A 20,518-nucleotide genomic window follows, 5' to 3' on the forward strand; every position below is an offset into this window, starting at 1 on the left:
GCTATGGACACAAAAAAAAAATCACACTACCCGTCACATCGAATCTTCGGACATATAGATGAAGCATTAAATATAGTTAAAAAAATAACAAATTATACAGTCTAACTGATTAGCACGAGCTGAATCTTTTAAATCTAATTAATCTATAATTAAATATTATTTGTCAAATAATAACAAAATATACTACAGTACCCAAACTCAAATTTTTTCACCAACTAAACACACCCTAGAATTACGCGCGCCGGCAAACGAGGACATGGATAGCGTACCTGATGCGGCACTGGGATACTGGAAGTCGCTCGCTATCTAATCTAATCGTCGCTATTCCTCCAAATCTAGTGAACTCCTTGTTCCTCCTCTATAGGACCACGTGGCGCGAGGCCCACATCGGCGGGACTTTGGCTCCTCCACCATCGTAGGTAGGTTGTGGCACCTGCCCCTCCGCCGCCAGCCGGAAGGCGGGAAGGCCCTGCCGATGGTTGTGGTGGTGGTGGGAGTAAATAAGGTTGGGAAAGGTGGGTCCCACTCATCAATCTTGTAAAATGGGTGTGTAAAGTAGACTTGGGCCCTGTTTAAATTTTTACACCTAAAATCTAAAATTTTATAAATCGTCTGCATGGTGTACTAAATATAGTCGAAAAATAAATCGCATTATATAAATGGATTGTAAATCGTGAGACGAATCTAATAAGCCTAATTAGATCGTGATTAGACATTAAAGTGCTACAGTAAATCTACAGAAAATATGCTCTAATGATAGATTACTTAGTCTCATTAGATTCGTCTCGTACTCCCTCCATCTAGCTATGCAAGGCCTATTTTTACTTGGCTCAAAGAAAGGGAAGCACTCCAGCCTTAGCTTTTTTTGGGAAAAGAACAACCAGCATTTATTACTGATTTGGTTACTCTTTGCATGTGCTTTCACTCCTGAGACATGCATGTGATGAATTAATGTTGCACCGATTTCCGAAGCGTCACTCTTGAGGAAAAATCAAAATAGGCCTTACATATCTGGATTTTTAGATTTCGTAATGGGCCTTGGATAGTTGGATGGAGGGAGTAGTTTATAGACGAGATCTATAATTAGTTTCGTAATTAGTCTACATTTAATATTTCAAATGAACTGTGTGAGCTCTTTGTTGAGCTCATGAATTACCCTGAGTGGACTCGGAGAAATTAAAAGCCAACAGACCGGATTTACTCTTGAGTGATTGGCTGAGTAATCTTCCATGGTGATGTTTTCCTTCTCCTATTTTCGTACTTAGAACCGAATGCCTATGCATGTTTCTTTCGGGCGCCACATCGAATCACCCTCAGTTCCTAGTAGCAGCGAGAGTTTGTATCCGACCAGTTAGGCTGACGGTGGGTGTGCTGCTCCTTTCAGTATGTATATCTTATAGAGGAGCAGATCCAGAGTTTGGACCAATAGGAAGCTTATTTCCTTCTTCTTCCTTCTCTATTATCTCTCTCTTTTTCTTCCTTTCTTCTCCTTCCTCTTCCTCCTCTTCACTATGACAAAATTTATTAAAATAGAATTTGTGGGAGCTCCAATGGACAATATAGGTGTGGGGGGGCTAGAGCCCCCTGCACTCAAAATGGGAGTGAGTCAAGTCGATTTATTGGGTAGTTGACCCAATCCAAACAAATAAGATCAATGGGTCATATGAGCCGGCTTTAAGTCAGATATACTAACCCAATGGATACGATGTGTTGACCGAAAACAATATCTAACCCGAGGCCATCGGTAGCAGCACGCACCACAACCAGCTATGAGTGTCGAGTTCTTAAGGAAGCGGCAGGCCAGCCAGAGCCATGCTGCGGCACCAAGTTTTTTTTTTAAGGAAACTACGGCAATCCTTGATCGGATTGCCTGAACTTTTATTAATCAGACAAAGACATTTACAGGGTAAATCAGTATACAAAGAAAGATTAAAAGCAAATTACATGATAGATACACAAGAGGGGGGGGGACAAATAAGCCATGACCAAAAGCGGCCTAGATTTAAATTACATTGGAAAAAAGTTACTCCACTCTAAGAGCCTAGATTTCGCCGTCGGAGAAGGGCATCGATGAGACCACAGAGATAAGTCTTCTCCACATCTGCGAGAGATCATCAAGTTCGTCTCGTCCTCGCTCCTGAAAACTTTGGCATTCCGGCACTTCCATACATTCCAAAGGATGCAAGTGATGACTGTGCTTCTGATCCGAGGACACCGCTCCATGAGTGGGTTCACCGTCCATAATTGCTCGACGCCCAAGCTGTGTAAGAGAGACCCCGACTGCAGACCAATGAAGTTCCAAAAGCTACCGCTGCGGGGACAGGAGATGAACAAGTGAAAGCAATCTTCTTCAGCCGTGCAGAAAGGACACTGCCCAGTGGAATGCATGTTACAGTGACTCAGCCTGGAATTGGTGCTAAGCCTTTGTTTGTGAAGTAACCAGAGGAAGAATTTACACTTTTGTGGGGCATAGTTTCTCCAGATTGTTGCAGAGAAAGGATCATCCGGGTTAGAACTGAAAGCAAGTAGGTAGATATGCGGCACCAAGTTGTGCATCCAACTGTGTGACGTTGACGCACAAATTATTTTCTAAAACGACTGTTCATCTTCAGCCTCTTTGTCAGGCCGTTTGGTCCAACCATATATGCCTGATGTTTTCCTGGGCAATACGCATAGCAGGTTGAGTAGGGAAGTAGTAGTAGTAGTAGATGATGCCTTTCAGAGATTAGGGAATGGGGTAAGTATATGCAGGTTAAGTAATCTAAAGGGACTGATCATTGTGCACCTGTACTTATCTAAACTCCATTAAATGATATTTCCTGCCCTGGAAGGCCAGGCAGAGGCATATTCTCAGCTTCTGAGCTCTGAAGTCTTCCGACCACAATGCTATCGTGTCCTTTTTTCCAATCGAATATCTTGGCTGCTTCCTGCTTGCACGATTGATGTATAACTTTGCAAGTGAATACTATAGAGTATTGCAATTTTGGGGACTACAACATGACGTTGTCCAATTTGTACATGTTCAGTCTTTATTTTTGTTAGTACATCTTTATTGGATAATTGATGCAATATTTAATTGGAGTAGTGTATATCTAAATGGGTTAACCCATTATACCCATTGGGCCTACGAGACCAAATGCAAGTGATAAATTGGGTCGACCCATGGCCTCACAAATTGGCCTTAAAGTTCAAGGCCAGGTCCGGACGACCCCACGCTGGCTCTGCCCGTCTCTACAGTAAGTAGTTGTTTGGATCTTTAATGAGAAATAAACAATTAATCAAGTTTTCGGATGACATTCAGCTAAAAACAGTAGTATTGTTAGCATGAGTTTTGAGACAAATTTGTTTGGTGCTGTTTTTTTAAGTTTTACTCGAGTGTGGGAGTTCCCGCTAAGGCGAGATTTATGGAAATTGATTTTGAGAAAACGGAGTGTTCCCGCTCCTTGGCAATTGGCATTCCTCCCTAGCCCATTGTAACACCCTGTCCGGATACTCCGGCCGTAGGCCCGGATACTCCGGACATGGAGTTCCTAGTTCATGTAATTTTTGTCCTCTGGGCCCCACAATCATTAAAACAGGGATCTCACCCCCTCTCTCTCCCTCACAGCTCACTCTCCCTCTCCCCCTCACGTGCACTCTCTCCCTCTCCCTCATGAGCTCTCCCTCTCCCTCATGAGCTCCCTCTCTCTCTAGTGCCATAGAGTGCAAATCCTCCCTCTCAACTTGATTCCAAGGCTAAGGAAGCTTTAATAGGCGTGGAGAACCCTTTCCCCCATGTGCTCCTCCTCGGGGAGGCTTTGGATTTCAAGTTCTTCATTCAAGAAAAGCTCATCCTAGGTATTCAACTTGTGCCGCCCTGATCTATGTTTTTAGGAGGTTCTAAGTGATTTCCTTTGTTCAATCATCTCTATATGCATCCTTGAACTAGGATCCAAGAGGGTTTCAAATTTGGTGTGTTGGTTTTGCCAAAATCAAGATTCCAGTTTTTGGGGCGAAAATGCTGTCGGGTCCGGAGACTCCGGGTATAAGCCCGGATACTCCGGGTTTTGGAACACTTCGGGCGAAACTCCGGGTATAAACCCGGATACTCCGGGTTTGGGACACTCTGGGGGAAACTCCGGGTATAGGCCCGGAAACTCCAGACTTGGGAGTCCGGATACTCCGGGTATTCGTCCGGATACTCCGGATTTTTGGGGAATGTTTTGGGCCAGGGAGTGCAATTTTTGTGTAAATTACTAGTAGTTGCATCTAGTCATTGGCTATTTTAAGATTGCAACCCATGCATGCATTCTCATATCATTTGCATACGTGTAGACGCCGCCGCCGAGGGAGCCGTGTACGAGGTGATCGCCGAGCCACAGGAGCAGCAGGGGCAAGTTCAGCAGGAAGAGCGGCGTGAGCACCGGCCCAAGGCCCAGCTGAGCCCAGTGTCAAGCAGCAGCCCGAAGACAAGCCCCGGTGCACATCCTATTAATCTAAATTATGACACCTATATATGTATTTATTACTTGTGCATTACGTTTAGGAGTTGTATGAAACCCTAGTTGCATAAACCCTAGGTTTCCTTGAGTTATACTAGTATGTATAGGACGATAGATATGCTATGCTAGATAGGGTTCGGTAAAAGTCGAGTAATTTTCAATTACTCGCTAGATATAGGATATTTTTATGTTTCCATATAGAAGTTACTCACCTTGTAATGAAAGTCTTGGAATGAAAGAAAGAATAGAATCTGAGACCGGGCGGGAGAGGTGTAGTTCCGCCTGTGTCAGTTAAGGACCGAGCCGTTGTTGGCCCTGCTGATCATGTTTGAACTGTACTAACCGCATGCCGGAAGTAGGAGGTAGTCGAAACCGGTAAGCCTAGTACTGCCTCTCTTTGGAAGTACAGGACTCCATCTCACCTCCTGGGGTGGTCTAGTAGTCGCGGAGAAATGGGTTGCGTGTATTTATTTTTGGTGGTCTCACGTTGAGCTCGGCTGACCATATGATGGTGGGGCGGTCCTGTAGTTCGAGGCGGGGAGGGGAATGGTTAGTGCGTGTGGTCCGACGGGGCATACGCGTGCCGTGTTGGTTAGGTTCACCTTGCAAGGTTAAATCGAATCGATTCGCCGTCAGTCGCTCTCGGATATGAGCACCTTGGTCAACCGCGTCGCAGCGTAGTGTTATAACGAGATGATGAGTATATTTATATACATATGACGAAGAACAACTTGAATTATTGTTGATTGCACCACCATGTCTGCTATAAATGATCCATGCAAATATTAGAATAGAGTTAATTTGTATAGAATCTGGAGCTAAAATACTGAAAGTAAGGAATTTCTTTAGTCCTTTTTCTGGAAAATAAACCACCAGCCAAAAGCTTTGCATATCTAGATATGTGGGCTAAGTTATACCCACTGGTCGGGGTAAGTCTTGCTAAGTATTAGTTGCACAGGGCTTTGTTGGAAAAATGATTCTAGGACCCGCACACGTGGACTTCTGTCCGTGTTGCGCCAAGTTCGTTCGACTGGTTGCGGATGGGTGGAACGTCGAGAACCCAGGCGCGTAGCTTTGGAGTGCTGGAATTACACACTCATGGGCTGAGTGTGTAATTCTTTGTCGTTCTTATATATTGTAGTGGGCAGATTTCATGTTTATCAAACTTTGTATAAAAGGCAGCCACACTCGTATAGTATAATATTATGTATTTCGAACTCGGTTTGTAAAACTCCTTGTTGTTATCGTATGCCACTCTTGTATATTTTCAAATATGGGTTGTGCTTGTACTATCTGCGCCCACCTTCGCGTGGGACTACCGGTGTTGTTTCGATCGGGCGTGGGTTGAGAAAGGATCGCCAAATTAAATCGTTAAGCTAATGCGTCCGATGTGTTCAAATGACGGTTATTATGTTTAATTAGAGTTTTAATTTGGCGGTTCGGTAACACCCATCTCGCCTCGATTCCAGGCAATCATTAGGCGCCTAACCTTCTATAACACGATCACCAGTGAGAAACAATCTACGTGCATTCCCTCCTCCTGGAAGGCTGGAACTCGCCATGGCCTCACCCGCCACCACCTCCGACGACCTCTCCACCTTCGGGAAGTCCTCCCTCCGCCCGCAGCTGGACCCCCAGCCGCCGCAAGTACTACTACTACCCGAGAGCTCCGACAGCGGCGTCGATCGGGCGGTGGCGGATCTCCTCGCCGCGGCGTTCGCCGGCGACATCCGCCGCGCGAGGAGTGAGTAATCGCAACGCCTTCCGATCCATTTCTAATACTTGTACAGCGGATGTCGCGAGTGTTTAGTTTGACGGATCGGCAATCCCATGCTGATGCTTATTTCTTCTTCCCCGCGGTGGTGGGGGTGCCTTGGGATCGCAGAGTCGGCGAAGAAGCTGGCCAAGGCCGGGAAGGGCGTGGACGAGGCGGTGGCGGCCGTCGGCGACCCGGAGAGCAAGCGCCACGGGCCGCTCCACCTGGGCGCGGCGGCGGGGAAGGTGGAGATGTGCAAGCTGCTGATCGAGGATTTCCAAGCCAACGTCGACGCCACCGACGTCCAAGGTAATTTAATCTGATCTGTCCGATGGATCAGGCGCAGCACCGGTAGATGCGGTGCGGACTGGCCGGGGACTGTGGGTCTGTGGCAGAAGCCGAGAAGGTGCCGGTGCCGCTGCCGCTGCCGCCATGCCGTTGCTCCGGTGGCAGAGGAATACAAGGCGTCTTTTGAACACAGAAACAGAACACGGTCGCCTGCCTGCTTCTCTTGTCGTCTGTTGAAGGCCCAAATGTAGGAATAGGTTAGCAGCCCAATGGCCGATTCCCATTCATGATTCGATCCAAAAACGGCCAGCCCAAGCCCACCTGTGGCCCAGTACCGCCTCTGCGTCGAGGAGGTTCCAATTCTCGCATCCGTGGCGGTGGCGGCAGCCAGCCGGTAGTCGAACGGCGGCAAGTCGGCGATGTGGGATGACAAGATGCGGAGCCGATAATTCATTTTGATTTGCGAATTTCGAGCTGTGAGTTTTGTTTCTAGTACCTTGTGATTTTTAACGATGGCATGGTCAGCTCTACTGACGGCAGGCCGTAGCATATCTTGTTTCTAAATCCGTTAATCGGTTGCAGATAGTTGATTCCCGTGACATGCTTGTCGAGTCATTGAGCAGCTAAGTAGTATAATTTTGGCGATCTAGGTGAAAGTTTCCACTTAGATTTTGAATGTAGGACGTCATTCATCTACACTACATACTTGTACGTGTTCTGATACGCTTTTGGTAGGTGGATTCATGTTCATATATCATTTCGTTAGTTAAGAGCTCAGAAACACGGATACGTGGCTCTGATGGCATATCGCGTATCCGATACGTATCCGACACGGATACGCCGCGGATACGCCACCTTACGTATCCTGGACATATCCACGAGCTGGGCCGTATTGGGCAGGGAAACCTCAGATTCGATACATATTTGGTAGGATACGTCCCAGTTACAGCCCACCTAAAGGAGCAGGGGAGGAGCTTGGCACCGGATCCGCCGCCGCGAGGGAGGAGGAGGGGAGGGGAGCCAGAGCCGGATCCGCGACGCTCCGCCCTCCCCACCCGCGGCCAGCCGGCCACGCGCGCCGGCTCTCGAGGTGGCGGATGGGAGGCGTCGGCCATGGCGGGCGCGGAGGAGTTGGCCGCCGCCGCGCCTGGCCCCCACTTGTAGGGGAGGGAGGGAGAGCGGCCTCCGCGCCTGGCCACCACCGGCGTCCGATCCGCTCGAGCCCGGCCGGTTCCGCCGCGCCTGGCCGCCGCCGGCGCCCGATCCGCTCGAGCTCAACCGGCTCCGGCGTGTGGGCCAGCGCCCAGAGGCAGGCGAGCGCGGCGAGGGAGGCGCGCGAGCTGAGGGGTGAGGAGGAGTAGAGGGCGGCAGGGGAGGAGGAGCAGAGGGAGGCCCCGGGGTGGAAGGGCAGCGGCGGCCGGACCCGAGGTCGAGGGGGCAGACGGACGGCGGCGGCCAGACGCGAGGAGGAGGCGCTGGGGGCGGCGGCTGAACGGGATCGTGGGGAGGTGGGGAAAGGTGGGGGAAAGGAGGGTCGGTCTGGCTAGTGAGGGAACAGGGGAGTAGATAAGGCAATGGTGGACTGGGCCATATTGTCTAGTTTAGTGGGCTTATTTACATTTGGTCGACTACTGCAGTGTATAAATTGACTGCTATTTCGCTCTCTATTCGATTGGGATCAACACTAGAGCTGCCCTAAGGAGGTGGGTGGTGTTGTAATGGAGTTTTACGTTGGATTGCTGGTTTTTTATTTAATTAATATATAATATTATTTGTTTCTAAAAATATTAAAACGTATCCGCGTATCGGATTTTTGGGAAAAATGACGTATCCGCGTATCCGTATCGTCCCGATACCGATACACGTATCCGTATCCGTATCCGTGCTACATAGGTTAAGAGGTTAGAACTATTCTTTATTTTCTTACGAAGTGCTTGCCATTCATTCTTTTGTTAGGTGCGACGCCCCTAGTTTTTGCAGTACAGGGTACTGGATCTACAGCTGTTGTGAGCCTTCTTCTCAGTCATGGAGCTGATGCAAACAAAGCGGACAATGGTGGAATTTCTCCGCTCCATATTGCAGCAGAACGAGGTTCTTTATGCCCTTGCAAGAATGTGTTCCGGACTTCTTTACCTGTTTGCTGAATTCTGTTTGAGTTATCCTGCCAAATCCATAGTCTTGTCATTCAAATATGATAATTTGTCTCCATATTTTTTTTGGTGGACAAATGAGGTGATATGAATGCAATAACTAGTGTAGTGCTACACTTAGCTTGTTTGTGCATATAGATATGCTTTACTGATTATTTCTTAAAATAATTGAGCTTAGCGATGTTGAGTTACGGAACACATTTTTTAATATATCCGAGACTAGACGTTGTTGCAACCATTTTCATGTGTTATATCCAGGATTTTATGAAGTGGCAGAGTTGTTAATGTCCAAAGGAGCTGATGTTGATCCCATCTGTGAGAATGGTGGAGCGCCAGTACACACTGCTGCTAAAAACGGGCATGCAAAAGTGTTGAAGTTATTGTTGCAGAATAAAGCAGATGTAATTATTCCTTTCCTTTAGCATTCTTAGTTTTACTTTTTTTTCATCAATATGTATGTGTTGGAGTTCAGTCTTGTATGCCTGGTAATCTTTGTCTTTGCCTACTCTTGTCTTGAGGATCCTTCCAGGTCCCAACCCTGGAAATTTGGTATACTAGGTGTCTAGGTCCAACCATGTGATGGGTATAATGCCAGCTTTACTTGCTTTGAGCGGGTCAACTTGGGTCTTCTATTTCATTGCTTTTGTCAAATAACATCGTTATCTGGCTATTTGGCTCTTGCTCGCAATGTTTCAGTTTATGGATGCCTTTGCGCCAGATTACAGTGTGTTAAGTTCAGTTGTGTTTTCTCTTGAATAAAATAACTATTCTTGCTTAATACGTTTGCTGCCATGGACAGTATGTATGTGGCTTTTCAGAATGCATGAGAGATTGGTGACAATAATGGCTAAGTACCTTGAACTATCCTGATTTTCCTGTTACATTCTTGGAGCCCTCGTTTGACCTATGCAGAAGAAACAATTACATGTTCGGAGCTTAATTTATAAATGCTAGATTTTTTCATCTGAAAAAATGTGTATTGGCTTGTCAAAATGTATCCGGAAAAGGAGATGATATTTCATTATGGGTTCCCAAAGACCAAATTATATACTTCTCATTCTTTATAATATAATTTTAAAGGAAAATGAACAAAGTGATCAATTACTGATTTTGCACTTCTACTAACAATTGCTTGTTGCACTATGTTTTTTATCTACCATAATTGTATTATTTTCCTTTCTCCCAGAGTGAAAGACTTTCCACTTCATTCAATACACCACTGGTGGCGTCACTCTTTGGCTCTTCAGTGGAGTGCTTGGAAGTACTTATTGAGGTGCAATGCTTATTCCTTTAGATCCACCATGCAACCCCGAGAATTCTAGCCCTTGGAGCAGAACAAGTTTGATAAGATGATCTTGTATTTCTTCATGTTTTGGAGAAGCTGTCTCCAACACCGTGTGTACATATTCCGTTCTGCAGGCTGGTGTTGATGTCAATGCTGGTAGTCCTGCAACTCCGCTAACATTAGCTGCTGGTAAAGGCTTAACTGAGTTCATCAGTTGTCTGCTGGAAGCTGGTGCTGAAGCAAATATTCCTGATGAAGTGAGTTTTATCCTGATATTTAGCCTATTAGTTGTTGCTGTTGTTTGACTTCTGGATTTCTGTCTATTATGACGTTGATTAGTTTATTGTAGCTTGGCATTCTATATTTTATTTAAAACCATTCTTGGTCATGCAAGTACATTTAGCTTAATTAACCAAGATTATTAGATGATGAATAATGTTGACACATGAACTTTATATTTGTGGTTTTCTAGTCAATAGCATGTTCAATGCCTTATATTTGTTGACTTTTGTGTACATGGAACTATTATGAATTCATTTTAATTGGATTCTTGAGCAATTATGGCAATATGGCCACCAACAAGATTAGTTTTACGATGTCGCAGTCGTCTCAAAAGAATGTTCTATGTTCTGCAACTATTGAAGTGGACATGGTCCTTCTTTTGACACAGGAAAGAAAAGAACAAAGAGCGAAAGGGATCATTCTAAATGCTCTGCACCTGTTCATTCTTTCACATGTTCTCGAACTCTTCACCATTAGAATGGTTCTTTCTTTATACAATGTCATATGTTCTCCTAGGGACCATAAGAGTTGCACCCTCACCGTATTCTACTGTACTACACTAGTACATATTGCCCCCATCGTCTGTAATTCCTTTCACTCCTTTTTTTAAGTGGCATGCCTATCCTAGAACTTTTTTTTTGCCACTTTACTGATTGTGCAACAGATGGCCTAGTTTTGATATGGCTCTATCTGTCCAATGTTTATTTCTTAAACTTATTCTTGACGTGCATTCTTTCACTCCGATTCTTTTATTTTTGTTTTCGGAAACACATAGTACAAATCTTACCCTACGATTCTCGGCTAATTCCGAGACCAGAGAAGATCTTGTGTTTTGTGGTCATTTTGCATAAAAGTCCTCGAACTTCTCCGAAATACAATCCGCAGTCCACTGTCCTCTCTCAAAATATTTTTTGAATAAGCCCCTAAATTTTTTTGAAGTCAACCCGCAGTCCACCACACTTTCCGCCGGCCACCATGCGCCGTACCTTCGTGGTCCCGCTCGGACCGCCGCCGCCGCACTACGCCCCCGCTCGGGGCTGCCGCCGCCCCGACCGCCACCACGCGCCGTCGGTCCGCCACACGCCGCTGCGCTCCTCCTCGGCGCGACCGGCAAGGCCACGCCGGGCCGCCCGCGCAGCCGCGCCACACCGATCGGTCGGCCGGGAAGCCGCGGACGAGGAGAATGGAGGAAGACACGCCGCATCGACCTGCCCGGTGAGAGGCGCGGCGAGGTCATCCTTACGCGCGGCCGGTCGGCCGCCTTGTTCCGCATCTCCGCTCCTCATCGTGCCACCCCGCCTTCATCTTCTCCTGATGCCACCTTCCCTAATGGTCCACCACTGCTAGAATCGGTGGTGCTGCTCGGGGCGGCTGCGAAAGAGATAGCTCGTGGCCACGGCAGACCACCGCGGAGGGAGCCAAGCGGGGCAGCAAGATATTCTTCTCCCAGCGAGTCTGTGCCGCCACCTGCGCTCTCTAAAACCTAACCCTGCCATATCTCGTCTGCCACTCCGTTCATCTCGACGAGGACCTCTGCACCTCGACGAGGCCCATACCCATGCACCCTGCTTCCACCACCAGTGCGTTCATCATCTTCATACAGGCAAGCAAAATCTCAATTCACAGATATGTGCTACCTCTTCAGTCATATGCACACAATGATCCTTCACACTAGATGTTTGTGCGAATGCTTCCGTGAGTATTATCAACTAAAGTTGGACATGCTACCATTTCAGCTCCTAGCATCTCTGACTTCATTTCATATGTACGATGTAGGAATGTTCAACTTAATGTTACCTAACTGAACATTTCTACTCAATTATCTTTTAGTCAATTTTCAGGAAAACCCCTGATATCAAACCTGAACAGGAGGCAGCGAATTACCTAGGTAAGTTCCACTTCACTGTTCAGCTATACCAGCCGTGAACAATTACATACTTGTGCATACTTAATTTAAATATTTTACATGGATGCAGGCTGAGGGTTCCAACCATTTCTGCAAGCAAAAACTTCTGATTTTGTGCAACAAGCTCCGGATTATATTAGCCTAGCAGTACTTAGTAATAAGTAATACGATTTCCAGAGTGATGATAAAACAGGGTGTGATCGCCATTACACTGATTGTAGCCCATACCACACATTGCACGCTTGAATCGATCAAACCATGCCTTTGGCGACTGTTTTAGACCGTACAAAGATTTCTTCAGTCTTAGTACTTTTTCTTTGGTTTGTGCGGTAGCAAACCCAGGTGGAATTTCCATATAAACTTCTTCATGAAGATCTCCATGCAAAAATACATTCTTGACATCTAACTGGTACAATGGCCAATCAAAATTAGTTGCACAAGAGATTAGTGTCCTCACCGTGCTCATCTTTGCAACCGGTGCAAATGTCTCATCGTAGTCAATTCCATAAGTTTGGCTATATCCTTTTGCCACCAGCCTTGCCTTATACCTCTCTATCTTACCATCAGGATTTTGCTTCACTGTATAAACCCATTTGCAGCTAACTATCTTCTTTCCCATCGGAGAGGGTACAAGTTCCCATGTCTTGTTCTTCTCAAGTGCCGCTAACTCCTCGAGCATGGCATTACGCCACTTAGGATCTAGTTTTGCTTCTTTCCAATCTTTAGGGATTGTTGTGGACTGTAATGATGCAACAAATGCTCTATATGTGGGAGACAATGATTCATATGAGACATAATTACTTATATCATGCTCAAACCCATATCTTGTTGGAGGTTTTCCAGCTGTACTCCTTGTTTCCTTTCTTAAAGCAATAGGCAGGTTAATGGAAGGTTCGACCTCTTCTTCCTCTGTTTCTATAGACTGATCAACCTCAGTACCAGTGACATCAACACCAACATCTAAACACTGTGGTTGCTCCTCTTGCTGCTCTACCAATTGTGGTTGCTCAACTTGCTGGTGTACTGGTTGCACTTCAACTGTCTTCTTTCTTCTTGTATAGACTCGAAGAGTACCTTGTTCTTGCCTTGGATGTATATTTATATTGTCTCTAGTTTCTTGCCTCTCATTCACTTGGGCATTACCCACATTGTATGGAATCAATCCTGTGATAGTTCTTGATCCTCTTGATTGGTTTGCTTCCTTCTCTTGTGGCATATCTATGTCATTCTCCCCCTTGTGACCATCCTCACTTATACTTTGACCATCAAGCTCAAACAAGGAACTCAAATTAGTCTTCTCCCCATAGTAAGGTTCGGATTCCCGAAAAGTCACATCCATACTAACAAAGAGACGCCGTTCAGTAGGACACCAACACTTGTAGCCTTTTTGACTTGAAGAATAACCCACAAATATGCACTTAACCGCTCGGGGGTCCAACTTTCCCACAGAAGGTCTGTGATCCCTAACAAAGCAAGTGCACCCAAATACCTTAGGTGGAACAATAAACTCATTCACTCCTCGTAACATCTCATAAGGAGTTTTCCAACCAAGCAATCTCGAGAGCGTACGATTAATCAAATATACCGCTGTCATCACTGCCTCACTCCATAGAAACTTTGGCACATTCATAGCATACATAAGTGAGCGTGCAACCTCCAAGATATGACGATTTTTCCTCTCAGCAACTCCATTTTGTGGAGGTGTATCATGACATGTAGTTTGGTGTAAGATACCTTGAGCTGATAGAAAACTGCAGAATTCATTGTTCACATACTCCGTTTCATTATCTGTCCTCAACACTTTAACTCGAGCATCATATTGATTTCCAATAAGTGAGCAGAAATCCTGAAAGCATTTAAGTACTTCATTCTTGTGTTTCATGAGATAGATCCAAGTCACACGTGAATAACAGTCAATAAAGGTGACAAAATACTTCATTCCACTAACTGAGGTGATCGGGCATGTCCACACATCAGAGTGCACAAGCATAAATGGAGATAAGCTCCTTAGTCCTTTGCTGACATATGTTGATCTTGTATGCTTCCCATATTCACATGCATCGCATAGAAGTTTTCTCCTGTCCACCTTACTCATCATCTCTGGGAACACTTTTACCATAGTATCAAATGATAAATGACCTAATCAACAATGCTGAAGCATAACTTTAGCTTCATATTCATTCATACTCACTGTTAGTGCAGCACCCAAGAATTTATCATCTTCCTTCCAATCTAAAAACCATAGCCCACCATACCTGATGCCAATTCCAAGTTCTTTTCCTGTCTTCTTGTCCTCAATGATGCAATTTTCCCGATCAAAAGAAACCCGACAGTCCATTTGATCAACTAAAGAACTTAATGATAATAGGTTAACAGGAAAGGAGGGGACATGCAAAACCGATGACAATGTAATTGATGGAGAGCATTTTACTGTACCAACACCTTTAATAGGTTGGCATGTCCCATCAGCTGTTTGAATACTCTCACTATGTGTGGATGGATATGCATTATATGATACAAACTCACTAAATGCACCTGTGACATGTCTAGATGCACCTGAATCAAGTATCCAATTTGCATAAGATGTACCTTTGTCAGGACGAGCAAGATTGATGAGATTGCCTAGTATAGTCACCTTTTTACTTTCCTTCAGAAACTCGCTCCCCCTTGAGCTTCCTTGCAATTGTTCCATCTTCTCCCTATTTGACTATTCTGACATTAGCTTTGAACACTTCGCTAAAATTATTTGAGTCATCTTCTGAAGTTCTTTTGCAGTAAGCAGTTCAACCAAATTCTCAAAAATCTGTTCAATTCTTTGGCTTTCCCCCATTGCTTAGTGTATCTTGATAACAGACCTTGTACTGCTTTCCTTCCTCCTTTTATTCAGCTTCTCCTTGGACACACGCACGCACCAGCTGGCTATCAGCCTATCCTTCCTTCTACCAATCAGTTCACCACTCACCTGTACTAGCTCCAAGCAAGCTAGAGCTAGCAACTGATTGAGCGATTGTCTCAGCTGTACTGCAGTAGCACGCACCTCTCCACTGCCAGCAAATTGACACCACTTTCCTTCAGTACCCCAGGTCCAATCCTCCTTTCTACTCCCAATCTCAATCAGCAAGAAAACAGAGCACACAAATGTGCACACGAACCTGCTCCGTGAGCTCTCCTCTTCCTCCGAAGTCTTGAGCCTCACAGACCTGTGCTGGCAGCAGCAGCTCGCCGTCGGCAGCCTCCGCCTTCTGCAGCAATCTGAAGACCCTTGGCCCTCACCACCGTCACAGCACCTAGGTCGCTCTTCGTCTTCACCAGAGCAGCTCACGCCTCGAATCCCTTCAATTTCTCTCTGCTGGCAGCCAGCCACCGGCGCCGTCTTCTCCACGCCACGTCCGTCCTTCCGCGCGTGCGCCTCGGCCCCCCTGCTCGCCTCACAGCTCCTCCTCAAACCGAGCAGGGGTCGCCGCCATCGCCATCGCCATCGCCACCACCGTCGGCTCCAATACCATGTTGATATTTGGGAATTTCTGGAACTCTCTCTACAGTTCTGATTCTAAGTACACATATACATATACATATAGATCAATATGGGCCTAATGGGCCTGACCCATATATAGCTCAACAGAAATAGATCAGCAAACTGACGATGATGTATTCCCTTAATTGTGTTATTCTTCTCATCCCTAGCGCTGTCACAATCGCAAAGAAATCTCTGCTAAATGAAAGGTGCATGATTCTTCCTTCTTTTCCAAATCTTCCATTTTTCCGTTCAAATCCATGGGGCCGACACCGTCCCCTTCCGCCCACTCATGGCGGCGGGAACCGAAGGGAAATTTCTCTAATTATTGCCTAGAAATACTAAGTAGATTAGATATGGAGTTTTGCTGAATATTCTGGCAAGCTAATCAGCCAAATAGAGACAAAAACATGGGTCAAATAACTAGCCTTGTATTTGATCCCACAACTATGCTTACTCATGAGTTGCTATATCAATTTTCATTGCTTTAGTTTCAATACTACTTTTCTAACAAAAACTTACCAAGTTACCATGTATTTTCAGGAACAAGCATCAAGAACTGATCCCAAATAAGTAAAGAGCAGGAGTAAAAAAGAGGTATGTAATAACTGTTGTTACATCCGCATCTAACAGGCAATGAACATCAACAAATAACTGTTATGTTCGATTCAGTTAAGACTCATAATGTTAACGTAGATTTAAGTCTATGCGAAACAACTGACTGCTTCGTTGTAGTTGACATAACACTCATACATGCTTGTTTTCAATGCTTTTTGTGTATTTGTTCTGAAGCATGCAGTCCTGTAGTAATATCACCACTAGAAATATGCTTACTGCCTAATAGTACATAATACTGATTTTTATCTAATTAAGATCTGATTAATATCACCACTAGAAATATGCTCACTACCTGATAGTACATAATACTGATTTTTATCTAATTAAGATCTGATTAGAGGAACGGTCTATGTTTTCTCCTCTGATAATCTGAACTATTCACTTGCTTCTTATGTTATGCTTTCCTTTTCTGTATTCCAAAAAAAAATTGTACACCACTTATTTTATCTTCCACATTGCAGTAAGTTTAAACTTTTAGTTTAATTTATAGTTCATCTCAATGCATGGCCTCAAAGCACTGTTAGTGTTTTACTTTCAATAGCCTGCCTGCTAAACATCAATGCTATCTACTAAGCATTTCGTAAACTTTTTAACTAAAAGCAATGCTAGATTACAACTCTATTTGGTGATCGGAATAGGATTACTGGCCAGCTGGGCCCTTTACAAGCATAAATTCATTTGGATATTATTGCTTTTGGGTCAACCTGTTGGTTGAATTATTCCACAAACTTGAAGAACTACATGTATGAATTTGAAGCAAGGAAGCATCTTTGTATATTATGCTGTTGTTGGATATGAATGTCCCTGTACATGAGAACTTCTGTTAGTACCAACATGAGCAGAACCTGTATTGCACATGCAGTTCAATATACAGATTATAATGGTGTAATTTACTTTCTTTTAGGAATCTGAACTCTGCTGACAATAATTAGGACATGACAGCACATTATTATTGCTTGCTATATGATATAGTTATCTGCTTATCATGCAAACCTATAATTCTGCTGGATGGGAGTTCAATCATTTCACATTTAATTCAGTTTCAATAACTATGCTCTTGATTTCTTATTCAAATTCGTGCTACATGCTGAGATAGTTAATTCACAGGTCAAGATAATTCGAAAATGTTTTCTGTTCCCAGACATCATGATTGATAAGCAGCTTCACTGTTTTGGCATGCACATATAATGTTCTGAGTCATTGACTAAAGTAACCTGCTGCATTTATGCAGGCAGTCCTGAGATGATATATCTTATTTCTGCAATATGACATGACCACACCAGTCCTATGAGCCTTTTAAAAGTAGGACAGAGTTAGAAGTCTGAACATCATATACAAGGAGGAGGATGTACCACTATGAGCGATCAGAGGAAATTGGGACAACCCGCCCCAGGCCATGGAATACTTGCGTAGCACAGGGATTCGGGCGCGTATACATCCCATTTTTTCCCGACGCAATTTCGGGCGCGTTTAGTTCAAATGCAGACCAAACTAAATGGAGCTTTGCATAGATATACGTGTGAACTGTTTTAGTACATCGCTTTGTTTTTGTAGTTGCATTAAGTAAAATTTGAGCTTAATCTTCTGCATATTTAACCAAATATTTGACCATAAACAGCCATCAGTCTACTACTGTCAACTATATTTCGAATATCAATCCCTCTATTTAACTGAATCAAATGCAGTTCACTATGTCAATGAAGAAGGATTCTGAATTTTTTAATGCTTATTAAATGATAAGCCTGAAAGAGTAGTTATCTATCTAAATCATAGTTCTGCTTTCAGGTCTTACAATCTATTAATGGGATTTACGTTCTTAATAATTATTAAATTTTGATGGAAATATGTTCTGCTTAACATAAATAACATAATTGAGGTCATATTTTTGACAGGTACTCCATCTTTTATAACAAAGAATTGTGTGCCTTCAACCGGAAGCAACCCACACTGGACTGAGTATTTCTATGGGGCAACGCCGCGAGTATTTCTAGTTCTGTCTGATTCCTTCCTTGACCGTGCTCACGTTTCCATCTGCCCGTTTGTCTTCATTCAGGAGTACTGCAGGGGAATCGAAGCGCTCATGTCTGGCCTCAACTTGGGCCCTGAAAGCGGCCCGGCTGACAAGGGTTCTAGTACTAAAGCAGAAGCTGGGCCACCATTACGCAGGTCCACCAGAGAGAAGAAGCCCAACACGCGCTTCAGTGGGCCTGAATGGGCTACCTGAGCCTTGCGATTGCGTCAATCCTATCCATCTTCCACTAAATTTTTTCTTCTCCATATTCCAGTGTTTGAGATTCGTACAAACAACGACAACTTTAATCTATTCCCAATCCTAGCTCTCTCCCCGCCGCCATCACCACGGGCCGCCCACGCCGTTCGGTGCGCCCGCAGGTCCCGCTGCCCCCTGCTCCCTGCGCAAGGGCCTGCTGCTGCCTGCCGCCTCCAGCCACCGCATACTGCTGCATGCCGCCGCCGCTTGCCGCTGCATGCCGCCGCCGCTGCCTAGCGCGCGCCGCGCGCCTGCCGATGCACCGCCGCAGTGTGCTGCCCGCGCTCCCGCTCTACTGCGCCGCCACGCCATCGCTCGTGCCCGCGCTGCTGCGCCGCCGCGCGTGTGAGAAGAAGCTTGCCTCATCGCGGTTCAACATTTAAAATTTAACATTTCAACATTTTACCTATACAATTCAACATTTTCATTGTCAAATGTTGAACTGATTCAATAAAATATTAAATTAATCATATCAAAGTGTTGAACATAGTTACAGAAATTTATATAGAATAATTGGGCTAAATAGGCTTTAAAAATATATTACTTATCTATCTTTCACAAGATACGTATGCCCCTTTGTGATGGTGCCTCAAATGGCGCCGGATTTTCCCTTGGAGAGCCGCGAAAGCTGCTGGAGATGCGTATTGCGTACCATACGCTAGTTACCTGGCTACTATATATAAACCTTCCTTGTCAAGTTGTCATCAAACATTAGACGATGTTTTGTTAATGTTAATGGCATTTCGATGTACTGAGTGGGCAACGTGACTTGGTGCTATTTAGTATTTACCTTTGTTTGGTTCTGCATTCTGTGCTACTTATTAGCTTATTTGACGAATTAGCCGTGTCACTGTTCGTCATGGAGGAGAAGGTCACAGAAGGAAAAAAAACTGTAGTTGCCAGGTCCTTGCCGACACACAAACATCCAGTCATCGTGTAGTCCAAACTACTCTCTTCGTCCAAAATTATTAATTATTTTAATTTTTTAAATTTATATGCTTTGCTGGATATAAACACATAAATAGATGTATAGCAAAAATTGTATCTTTAGAAAAGTAAAAAAAACTAATAATTTGATATGAAGAAAGCAAATATTATAAGCATAGCAATATAAGAAACGAGCTATAGTACATTGGAAGAAGAATAAACATCAAGATATATATCACGCAATAAGTAATTATCGGAGGGTGACAAACAGACATTTAAAGTCGACCATCTATCATCTGACCACTTTTACCATGTATGTATATATGTTACTAACACTCGGCGCCTCTGGGCTCTACCTCTACCTCACCGGGTCTGGGTGCCACGTACGCGGTCGGAGCCGCCGCCGCCGCGACCGTACGGCACACCGGGCACGTCGAGCTCACCCCGAGCCACGTGTCGATGCACTCCACGTGGAACACGTGGCGGCACGCCGGGAGCAGCCTCCCCAGCTCGCCGTCCTGCATCTCCCCCAGGCACACCGCGCACTGCCCGTCGTGCTCCACCGCGGCGACGCCGCCCTCCTCCCCCACCTTGGCCGATTCCCACGTGAACACCGGCAGCGCGCGCAGCGCCTTGGCGTCCAGCCCGGCGGCGCCCTGGCCGCACGCGGCGGCGCTGACGACCTCCAGCTCGTAGCCGTCCGGCGGCGGGCGCCGCAGCACGAGCACGCGGGGGTTGCCCTCCGCGAGAGCGGCGCGCCGCTGCAGGAGGCACCGCGCGTAGAGGTGGAGCGCCGCGACGAAGGCGACCGCCGCCGAGAGCGCGGCCACCGCGGCCAGCAGGACGTTGGCGTCGTAAGGAGCAAGCGACGGCGACGACATGGCCGGTGCAGGCGGTGCGATCTCCGGCTTCAGTCACGCACACATGACGCCGGTCTGGTGACGAGGCCAGCGACGACCAAGCTATATATTTGCAGCCGAGCAGGGACAAGCAGTGTTCACCTTACCGCCGGTAAACCGGCGGTTACCGCCAAAATTTACCG

The 20,518-nt window shown here is 45.5% G+C and overlaps 2 protein-coding genes and 1 long non-coding RNA gene across 3 annotated transcripts; 2 read left to right on the plus strand and 1 right to left on the minus strand.

The window, feature by feature from the left end:
* The first annotated feature begins 6,311 nt into the window (after positions 1–6,311).
* Positions 6,312–10,265, plus strand: LOC120667534 (poly [ADP-ribose] polymerase tankyrase-2-like). The gene is made up of 5 exons (XM_039947593.1): positions 6,312–6,546; positions 8,482–8,616; positions 8,934–9,010; positions 9,862–9,948; positions 10,095–10,265. The coding sequence occupies exons 1-5, from the start codon at positions 6,312–6,314 to the stop codon at positions 10,263–10,265; spliced, it is 705 nt and encodes a 234-aa protein (XP_039803527.1).
* Positions 10,266–11,974: 1,709 nt separating this feature from the next.
* Positions 11,975–17,955, plus strand: LOC120667299. Its single transcript, XR_005672134.1, has 3 exons — positions 11,975–12,130; positions 16,206–16,259; positions 17,512–17,955. It is a non-coding gene; the product is annotated as an uncharacterized LOC120667299 (long non-coding RNA).
* A 1,742-nt stretch (positions 17,956–19,697) lies between these two features.
* On the minus strand, positions 19,698–20,461 carry LOC120667300 (RING-H2 finger protein ATL39-like). The gene has a single exon (XM_039947402.1). The coding sequence runs from the start codon at positions 20,355–20,357 to the stop codon at positions 19,806–19,808; it is 552 nt and encodes a 183-aa protein (XP_039803336.1). The 5' UTR covers positions 20,358–20,461; the 3' UTR covers positions 19,698–19,805.
* Positions 20,462–20,518: the final 57 nt, after the last annotated feature.

This window comes from Panicum virgatum, chromosome 3N, assembly GCF_016808335.1.
Source record: "Panicum virgatum strain AP13 chromosome 3N, P.virgatum_v5, whole genome shotgun sequence".
Lineage (NCBI taxonomy): Eukaryota > Viridiplantae > Streptophyta > Magnoliopsida > Poales > Poaceae > Panicum > Panicum virgatum.